Consider the following 11359-nt stretch of genomic DNA (forward strand, 5'->3'; position numbering starts at 1 on the left):
ACACTATTATAAGTCATTCGATTGGTCTTGATCTCAACTATTGTGCCACGTCGATTAAAATTTGTAGTTCCATTAAAAAAAAAAAAACATCCATGACCTTGAGATTTCGAAACATATGACCTTGAGAAAAATGTATGCTCATCGTCAGTATTTGCTGCTTCTAACCAAATAATACTTTCCCCTCGCATTTATTTGTATACGTTAGGCGAGACACCCTGTATATACTTTATGCTGAAAATTCCTTAAAAATGATTGTCTCGGATCCCACACATTGGACAAGGGTTAAACGATACTCGCGAAAACTTATTAAATTTCTACAGCTAGAGAGTATGAACATTAATAACAATCGGTAAATATGAACGCTAACAGTTTATTTCTATTCTACCGACCCAACAGAGAAAACTATTCGATCAGTCCGATTCACTTCGCCGTCGACGCGGAAACGCGGCTTAACATGGTCACCGTTCCAAACGGAATTTCGCGACCGTTCAATCGCAGCTTTGGTCCTCAAACGTTGCCCGAAAACTCCTCGAATTTTCAACAGTGTTCACTTTTCGTCAGCCTCTCTCGAGATCGCGTTCAGCTCCGAAGCTGCCCGTCTCTATTGCACTCGCTCAAACATTAGGCGACACTTTTTTTTCAGTTCGGTTCGCTGAACATACACACACACACATAGACGCATACACACACGCATTCCCCGTCGCCGTGGGGTTTCGATTATCGATTCGAGAGTTCACGCCATGAATTTTTATGCATTAGGATGTAGAAACACGTCTGAACACTGGCGGAAGGGAAGATAGACATTCGGTCTACAATGGTGGTAAAGCGGCACGGCTTCGATCAAGACTTTGGGGGCTCCTCCACGTGATTCTTCCCGTCTTCCTTCGCGTTCTCCTTCTCCCACTCGTTGATCCTCTTCAAGGGATAGCAAATCACCGCCGACAGGAAGATCAGGCTCCCCGACAGATAGAACGACGCGTCGTAGCTTCCGGTCGCGTCCATGAACACGCCTGAAGAACAGAAGCAGACCCAGGCGTGAAGAGGATCGCGTGTACGGTATGTGTTCCAATTTCAGTAAGTATTTAAAATAAGGAAGCCATCACCGATTTCGATGACTTTTTAATATGTTTCCAAAGTCATCACCTTGAGTAGTATTATGAAGGTTTTAGTTGGGTGTCGCCGTTTGCAAATAAGTTATTATCAACAAAAGTTTACTGTCGTACTGTAATAGTATTGTTAAGTAAAATGACCTTGACTTTGACATATGTTCTGAAGGTCACCCTCTTGAGTGACCTTCAAAAAGTTTCTGTTACCGTATGTTGTTTATGTCAGAAATTATAAAGAGTTTTATTTACTATTATTTCATAAAACCTATCCATAAGAAATATATGTATAACTTTTTCTTACCTGAAAAGGCAACATATCATGTGAGCAAAAATTAATTCAAATGATGAGTATAAATACATAGATCACTATGTTTCGTGAGTAGAAATCGGGACATTTACCTTATACTCAAACTGAATGCACAGAATAACCATCGATAGTTACACTTTCTTTTCTAGTTCTGATTATTCTCTGCTCTCCGACGAGTCGCGAAACTGCAGTTACTCAACGGATTAGATAAACACACTGGGTGTCTATTTATCTAGTTGTTTCGGCATCCGGTTGGAGTAATACGATCGTATCTCCCGCCTATAAATCAACCGTTCAGACGTGGATATTGTTACGATTCCCTCGCGAAACTTCGATTATTATGCAAATATTACAGAATATAATATTATGGAATTTGATTGCAGATTGATAAACATATCAGGGGAACATTCATATATCATGAATTTTCGCGCGATTACTCCGTGACGATTACGTAACCGAATCACTTTCGAAAAAAAAAATATCATGTGAAATCAATGTTATCTACGGGATCAACAGGCATTCATTATATACCCTCGTATCGGTGACGTAAGTGCATACTCAAAAACCAATTTGATGCGAACACTGTGATAAGTTTGAAAGAATGTGATACAATCTATCGGTTGTACAATCACTGACACGTAGCCAGGCAGGTAGGATGATCGATATTTTTTTAATTACCTGCGAGAGGCGCGCCCACGGCAGCCGCTACACCTTGGAACAAAAGAAGCAGCCCGAATGCGTTGGTCAGTTTCTCCAGACTCAGAAGCTCTACCACCAGGATCGATCTCAGGGAGGCGAAAACAGCTGTGTGTGAAGAAATCGTTGAATTAGAAATATTCACCGTTTCACGATTGGTTCTAGGATCTTCTTCGATAATAGCAGCCAGAGATGGGTGCGACTTAACAACTGAATTGGAGTTGATAAAGCCCTTAATCCTCTTAGTATTCATAAAAACTGTTGAACTGCATTATACATTTCGTCACTTTCTGTATCAGAATTTCTAATTTGGAGTGGAGCCGATACTTCAACTTTTCGGTACCAAGAGGGTTAAGCTGGTAAAGAAATTTCTGTTTAACTCCAGTCGCAGCGAATCAGCCCACAAACGTGTAATTCGCACGAAAAACCCGCAGTTTACTGGTTAATCGATAGAATAAAATTGCCCGTCTCTTTTCAGAGGAGTGGGTCAGTTCCGTTGTACTCACATATACTGAGACCAAAACTGGCTGCATAGAAGAACTGGTACGTCTCGGTGAGCGACAGTCCAGAGAAAATGGTTAACAGTCCTCCAGCGCTGATGAATATGTTGTTAACGACCAAAGCGTCTACGCCGGGCAGGCTGCTCGCCATGCCGCAAACAATACGACCGATGGTATTGCCAATACCGATCACCGATACGAGGAACATGGCCGTAGATGGGTCAATTCCTGCTACTTTAGCTCGGTCTACAAACAGAATAACAGTTGTTCGTTATTTTCTATTTAATTTTCTGTATATATTTTTTTAGTGAGGTTTAGCACAGCCATAGAGCATGGAGTTATGAAGTCTAAAAATTAGTTTATGAAATATTTAATGTTCATCGCCTTGAGGAGCCTACGAACATTTTCATCGAGGATTTACTGTATCATGAACCATAAAGCTCGAACTGTGGCAACATCTAATACCGTACCTGGGACGTACATGAACGGTGTGTAGAATCCCATCATTGTAAGCCCGCCAGAAATGGCCAGTATCAGGAAAGAGGGGCTCTTCAGCAGACTCAGATCGAGCATGGTCGTGAGGATACGCCGTACGCTCTCCGGGCAAAGGTAACAGGTTCCGCTCTTCTCCTCCGCGACGTCGGTGGCCGTTGGTAAACGCGTGACCGACATGTGATAGCCAACGGACGATTGCTACAGGAATCGTTATCCAATAATCCGATCATTCTACATATTAGAAATCCCATATGCCAACCGTACCCTATTTTTCTTGGTCTGGGTTAGGCAGACCATCAAACAAATTCAATTTCCACTCCCAAAGACAGATACATTCGATAAATTCATTATCTCTTTACCTGTCCCCTTCGAACCTATCCCAAGAACACGATTACGTCTTGAAAGAAAAATATTTTTAAAAGATTATCCTGCTATAATAATTATTTTGTTGTATGAAAAATTCATTTTTTATACTGACAATTGTAAACAAATCATATTTTCGCGATTTTCTACGTGATGGGCAAGAGGTGTTTTAATTTGAAAAAAAATATGGTCATATTTCCTGAACTATTACGTACAAAATGAGCCTTTCGGAAAGATGGAGCAATTAAAATTTGATTGAGATATCTTCTTTCACCAGGCAGTTGTACCAAGTCACGTCAAATTTATAAAATTACCTGGGACTTGTAATGGGGCAGCCTGTTCAACGAGCCCCCATAAAATATGTCGTCCCTGTAAAATGGCCTCTGGGGGTCTTTGCTGAACGGATTCCGCCTGTTGCCCACTTTCAGGGACTTCTGGCTGCAGTCCGAGTCCGTGCGGAGGCGTCGCCCGCTGATTGTGTGCCTGCGAATCTGCCAACAAATCCACAGTCGCTTATTTAACCTTAACGGGCGTAAGTATACACATACATATGTATACTGCCCTCCTTAGCTTAATTGTCCTAACTGACATATTCAGACATCCGAGAAAAATTAGGTTTTATAATTTTCATTGTATCGTCCTCATTCTTCATCCTAAGCCATTTTAGATAGGAAACGGTTTAAATCATATTTATTTTACTTCTTTACGCCTATCTTGAACATAAATAATTGAGTTAGGACTACCTAAGTTAGTGTGGATGTTTCATAGGCCAATATAAACGAATAGAATCATTTGAAAACCAGTTAAGATAAATAAATCAAGTTGTTTTTAGAGCCCTAAAAAGTACGCAGGGCATTCTAGGTTTTGACTAAAAAGTGAATCAGCATATGGAGCACTTCATTTCAATGTCACACCACGAATGACCCCGAATCGACACGAAACAGGGGACACCACTCACCGTGGGTACCTTGCCGTTCAGTCTCTCGACGTCGCCGCCCAAAAGATTGTTCTCCTCCTCTGCGGTCTTCTCGTCTATGCTCACGTCCAGATCCGGATATATAGGAACGGACAGTCTCTTCTCCGAGCTACTCAGCTTCCTCTCCAAGGTCGTCATCTCTACGTGGAGCTTGTGCAACGAATGCAAGGACTTCGAGGCGCTGGAACAAGAAAATCAGACTCCCTGATATCCCGTTTCTACCATTTTGGCGCTTGGTTCGGCACATCTTCTACACTGATGTGCAAACTCGAATTCCACTAGGGGAAAAAGTGGCGTAGGGTAACGGCTTCCTACCACTTGGCATCGGTAATTATTGAAATTTATGTCAAATTAACATTCGATTTAACATTTATTTCAGTACTTGACATAAATTTATCAAGTTGTACGAGGTCCTTCACCTACGCCACTTTTCCCCCTAGCGGAAGCCGAGTTTGCTCGTGAGGGTACCGTTGACGAGGCGTTTTCCTTGTCCCCTTTTCCAGACTTTCCGTCGAAGCTGGTTTCAACTATAAGACTAGGTGTCTTTTGATAAGGCCGACGGTATTCGCGGCAGGATAACGCTTTCTTTCGGTTAATTTTGCGAGATGCGGGTTACAGGACTACTTCGACTACTACTTCGACCGAACTGTGCTCCAATCCGGGAAATACGGTTGTCTCGGGGCTTTCATTCTCGTTAAATCCTACTTCGACCGAACTGTGCTCCAATCCGGGAAATACGGTTGTCTCGGGGCTTTCATTCTCGTTTTGGTTCAACTTGGTTATCTGTTGTCGGATAACAGCAATTTCTGGAAATGTCTTTGTTGCCCCAAGAGTCTTGAGGTATTAACTCCCTATCACCGGATGTTGTTTGTTACTTGAAGATAGACCGTACCAGGTGTAAACCCTTCATGCTCATAGTATCGTGTTCTATGAGTACCAATTTCAGATAATCTACAGACATTGTTATTATCGATATCAACTCTACTTTTATCGGATACGCTCCAAGGAATGATTTTACGATAACCGAGAGCTTTTGATCCCCGGACATTTCGGACCGCCTGCGTGCTTATAACGTGTTATCGTCGTGTAACATTGCCCCAGTGAATGCGTCGAGTTCAAAAACGCATACCCTATTACGATAGTGTAGCTCATTTGTAGACTGCGGATGTTTATGCAAATATAGATTTTTGGGGATTTATTTATAGGAACTAGAGTCAAACCAAGACACCAGGTTCTAGAGAAAATGAAAACTTCTTCTAAATTTATCAAACTCTTAAGTGCATATAGTGAATTCTAGAGAATCGTGTGTGCTATGAAATGCATAAAATCCGCAGGCTACTCATTAGTATCTATGTAGTTCTGATACAGAGAGCTATTTATCCAGAGTCTACCATGCAGTGTCCACGACAGACACTCGACCGACAACGGAGGATGTAATATAATTACTTTACTATGTTGTGGTTGCTGCCCAGCAGCTCAGCGGCGGTAGGGTACTCCATGTTGTTGTTTGTCCCGAAGAAACCACTCCTGCCCGGCTGTACGCAATGCAACGATGTCGTGGACATCCCCCTGCCCATCAACCCGGTCTTCATCTCTAATCCGACGTTCTCGGGGGTGGACTTCACCTTGATTCTCGTCGGTTTCAACGGACGAAACATCGCGCCGAATACGGCGCAATTCAACAACATACCTGCGAAATTTTCCTGTCACTCCCTCTAATCCAGCCGACACAATCGCGTTTTCTTATACAGGGTGTCCACCACCTAACGTGAGCACCTTCTGTATCCCACTTGTTTTTGGAAGATACAAAAGAATGCGAGGGGAAAGTATTATTTTATAGTGTGGCCTTGAGTACGAAAAATCCACAAATGTATGAGAGTAGATTTAAATAGCAAAATAACTACAATAAAGAGTCTAGTGCAAAATTGTATCAAAGTTTAAATTTTTTAAAATAAATTTTCTGCAAGTTCAAAACAATTGGGGACACCCTGTATACAGCGGGATCTCCGGACATACTTTATCCAAAATGGAAGTTACACGATGTGAATAATTTTTTACACGATAAAAAATAATTTTTTTTCTGGGGAAAATTACCTTTTCTTTGAAAGGAAGGGTGATTAAGGTCGTTAAGTAAGAAGGAACGGGATTGTTTTTTGAAAATTGGACACACTTTGTCATTATACAGTCAACATATTGTGATTACAATATCAAGTAATTTATCGTTCTACAGTATTACTACGCCCACGCTCAACGGAGGGAAGAAATAATCGGAGGATAATGTAACTTTAACCGATGTGACTCGTGAGATAGAGAAAGATTCTGGATTACCTGCTTGGAAAAGCAAAGCGCCTCTCCAGCCGAATTGCTTGACGAGCACGTCGGAGATAGGTGCGAGCAAGAACGCACCGATTCCGGAGCCGCATACCGCGATCCCGGTGGCCATAGCTCTCCATCTTTCAAAATAAAATCCGGTAGTTATCACAGCCGGCACGTAAATCAAGCCTGCCCCGATACCTCCTGACAATCCAAGAGACAAACACCACGTGAATTCCAGGGAAACAACAACACACACGATAAGCAAATGGAGGTTATGAATGGACACATGTGTATAATAATATCTATTTTCGTGTTTTCTAACCCCGCCGACCCGTGGTCCGTGCACGTCGAGAGGTTTTAATCTCGATATCGAATGTTTCTTATATTTAATTTCTTTTTCTTATATTTTATTGCACATGTACTTTCAGTGCTAGAAATAAAATTGTTTTCATATTTATATTTAATATTTTTATTTTTAACCGTATCAGTCCATTATCTACTTTCTTCGGTTCATCACGGGATACTACATCCAGTTAATTTATAGAAATCAGTGACATATACACACGTCCAGTCGTTCACTCGCTACCATTTACGATCGAGAGACTCGATCTTTCGATCGTTCTCTCGCTACCATTTACGATCGAGAGACTCGATCTTTCGATCGTTCTCTCGCTGTGTCCATGCGTCCCGGTTTATCGACCGGGATTCGTGATTTCCGCTGTCCCACGAGGGAAAGGCACAAACGTTTACTGTACACGAACACGGGCACGGCGGAATATACATATACAGGGTGTTAATAAAAAAAAAAATGTGGGACAGTTTCACATGATGGATTCCACATACAAAACCAAAACGAAAGCTCTCTTTCGAGGCATTATTTCCGATATATTAACTGTTGTAAATACGGAAAAAATGCGCGCAAAATACGTCTGACACGGCCGATTATATCGATCTATTTTCGAGGCCAGCTGCTCTCTTCAATTGTTTTACGTATTGGTGATGATCATTTGATTGGTATTTTTCGTTCGTAATTTAACACGTTGACTGCCACAGTGAAAAAGACCGTACCTAGCCAGACACGATTTATTTCGTTTAACTTGGAAATGAAGCCTCGAACGCAATTTCGTCATTCGTGATTTTCGTCTTAGTTTCGCGTGTATAGTCCATTCTGTGAAAGCTGTACGCATTTTTCTTAACACCCTCTATTATACAGAGAGAGTTTTTCCCGTTCCTACGTGGCAACTTCGGGAAAATATATGTACATTGTATATGTATATCGGGCAATGAACTTACCGAGGACGCCGTAAGAGATATAAAGGAACTCGATTGAAGTGCTGAAGTACGAGAGAACGAACGCACAGCAACTTATCACGCTTCCCAGAATTGCTACCAGCCGGAAACCGTACCTGTTTGCTAGGGCTGAGACGAAGGGACCTACCGAGAAGGTGACGAAGAATTAAGAAAACGCTAATGAAACTTGGACAACTGATTTCGGTTGTGGTCATAAATAGTTACATTTTGAACTGAATTAATACCGTTTGTCGATGACAGACAAAATCAATGTTTCCTTTATATTTAACACTTTGCTGTCGGATAACGTAGGAGTACGCCTTTTCGAAAACAAAAGCTTAATGTAATTAGCTACTGTGATTGAACCGTTTAATAATAATACCTTAGCTGCTGATCGATGGATCTATTGGACCTATTAAATATCAACTGGTAGATAATGTGTTAACTTAAACCCTTCCACCAGCAAAGTGTTAATTTTCATAAACTCAAATACAGTACGTATAGTCGTGTATGAGTAGATTCGAAGGATTGCAAGAGGATCTCCTCGTATCCTCGTCACTGACCAGCCATAAGATAAAATCCGGACTGCAACGATCCGACCAGAGCGACCCTTGCCTTGGACACGGAGAACGCCTCGGCAATGTCGTTGAGGAACACACCGAAGCTGAAGATGATACCGTCCACGAACAGGTTGCACATGAAGGAGGCGGCGACGATCACCCAACCCCATCCTCCGTCCGGCGGCACCACCATCTCGACCTCGATGCTCTGTCAACAAGTTTCCGATGGTATCTCTCGCAACAAAGCTCTCACGTCGGTATCGAACAATTAGCTTTAGTCTCTTCATAACCCCCTTTTCGCGTAATTACATCAAACTTCCAGTTCCTACAGATCTGTCGTAGCCAACCGATTTACCAACCGTAGAAAACAAGCCCGTTCCCTTTCGAGCATCAAAGTCAGTAATTCAGCCGTCCGAAAAAAGAGGCTCCCGGATCGTCACGATAGAATAATACCGGTTCAGTTTTTGCAACGAGGAGACGACGGGGGATCATCTCGGTCCGTCGACAAAATTCCACGAGCGGCGCGAAACGTTTCAACATCGGCCGTCGCCGCCGCTGCTGTCGTCCGTGGAAATTCACGAGGCGCCTTAAGATCAAGGCCGTGCAGAAAGTGTGAGCAACCGTGTGTGGACTTTCGGCGTTCTCGAATGGGTCTATCAGAGGCCACGTGACCGAAAACTCGGTTCGTGTTATCGATACCGCGCGCGGTTTAAGTCTCTGGTTAGAACGGACGATAACTGCGAAGGAATTACAGGACTCGGAGGGGTGTTAACACCGGAGTGAGATCGTAGTAGGTGCCATTATGCCCATTATCGGACCATTCAATCGTAAATAACGGGTCGAACAAACAACCTGGGAGACACGATTAACCCCTGTTCTACCAAGCGTCTGGATGGTGTATCGATCGAACGATTCAATTAGTACAATGAGGTCAGTGTCGAAATTTGATCAGGCTCGCATGCTCTTTACCTCGTTATTGTTGTCCTGGATGTCTTCCAGCGGCAAATCATCGTTCTTGCAGCCGCCATTCTGCTGTGGTGCTGCCTTGGCGACTTGCTCATCCACTTTAGTCCCCAGCGACGCCATCGTCGTCCACGGTTCACTGAAACAGCCGGATTCGATCGTGGCCTGAATGAACATCGTACGAACTTTGGAGACTAGTGGGAGAGAAGATAATGGAACCAAACACGGTTACGATTTTTCAGAATTCTGTTGTTCCGTCCAACGAAAATCTGTAACGATAGCCAAACACCCGATGATAGAGAGAATAAAGGGGATGATTAACCCCCGTTGTGCACCGTTTAAGAAACTGTTAAACGTAACTAATCCTCGAATTAAACTGGGCTGAACTAGATATCGAATTGGGGGAATATACATCTATATTTGCTTAAGAGATAAAAAGAAATCGACTGATTCGACGTAACCCAGACTACTCGGACGATTCTTCTCTGAATTCATACAGGGCGGATGCACCAGTAAATGTACCAGTGAGTGAACATTATATGTAAAAACGAGTAAATGAAATTAGTAGGATCAGCAAACGATTAAACATTGATTTTTTTGCAATTCCTTGTTTCATATTTAAACAATTTTCCACTGGTTCGATAACGTTCATTTACTTCATATTGTTGATTCGCTGGTGAAATCTGTATTTATACTTTGTAATTTAATTAATTACATTTCTTCCAATTTTTCAAAATGAAATCTATACGTTATCACAAAGTTATAGGTATTAAATAATCAAATTTTTATGCGCCGAATATTTATTAATATTGCCATCTTTTAAAATTCGAATTTAATAGTTACAAAATCTCTGAAGTGTTCATTCATCGATGCGTTTATCCTAACCGAAACAAAGATGGCGGTCGCGGGCACCAGTTAAACACGTCCAAAAAATCGCCGCGTTCCAAACGTGATTTAATTATGTATTACGATTCCATTAATTATGTAAACGTGTGTGTTCAATCGGTTTGACGTGACACACGCTCGCGACCGGCCACAGCATAAACACGTGTATTATCGTACCTATAAATTATACACGTGTCGCCTGCTGTACTGTAGAAAACTAACAAATGACGAGCCGTTCCTTTTTGGCCTCGCGACGGAATCGATAGCGCCTGCATGTGTACCTTGTGTAATTTCATGGAAAGGATAATAAGATCGGTGAAGTGGATGAAATTTAACTGTTCCTCTGTTTTAAGAATGATCATAATACAAGCGATCTTTCGTTCGGCAAGATGTGCTCAGCAAAAGAATCTGTGTATTGCCTCCATTCCAAAGGGGCAGTATGTTTTAACCCTCGAAGAAGTTCAAAACAGATTTAAATATTAAAATCTCGTTTCGTGCATCGTTATTTAATCCCTCCAGATAGATTCATATTCGGTACCCAATTGCGTTAATTAATCTCAGCAAACGTAAATTAGCATAAGCACTCGTCACTCCAGATATAACACGATCGTGGTGGCCACACATTTCTGCCACACCCTCGTTTCAGTGAATATATTAAGATGTATCACGGATGATCGTAAATCTTGATCCTGTATACCCTCGTCTTGCGTGCAAATTTTTCCAATATCACGATATTTACTCGAAATATCAAGCTACCAACGGACACACAGCTGTGAAACTTTTTAAGTCTTTGCTGTCCCTATACATATACATTCGATCGTAATATCTACTGCAATCACATACGTTACAGATATCGTTTGTCCAAGTAACCGTATTTATGCATTCCTTAAGACGGACAATCA

General features: G+C 41.9%; 1 protein-coding gene across 1 annotated transcript; it reads right to left on the reverse strand.

Annotated features, from left to right (window-relative positions):
- Positions 1 to 840: 840 nt before the first annotated feature.
- On the reverse strand, positions 841 to 9749 carry LOC107194513. The gene is made up of 11 exons (XM_015584154.1): positions 9579 to 9749; positions 8613 to 8817; positions 8053 to 8193; positions 6772 to 6960; positions 5890 to 6133; positions 4426 to 4624; positions 3782 to 3958; positions 3080 to 3302; positions 2616 to 2855; positions 2092 to 2217; positions 841 to 1010 (listed from the first exon to the last, which is right to left on the reverse strand). Exons 1-11 carry the CDS (start codon positions 9747 to 9749, stop codon positions 841 to 843), a joined length of 2085 nt encoding a protein of 694 aa, XP_015439640.1.
- Between the last annotated feature and the right edge of the window lie 1610 nt (positions 9750 to 11359).

The sequence above is a fragment of the Dufourea novaeangliae genome, unplaced genomic scaffold (assembly GCF_001272555.1).
Source record: "Dufourea novaeangliae isolate 0120121106 unplaced genomic scaffold, ASM127255v1 scaffold8, whole genome shotgun sequence".
Classification (NCBI taxonomy): domain Eukaryota; kingdom Metazoa; phylum Arthropoda; class Insecta; order Hymenoptera; family Halictidae; genus Dufourea; species Dufourea novaeangliae.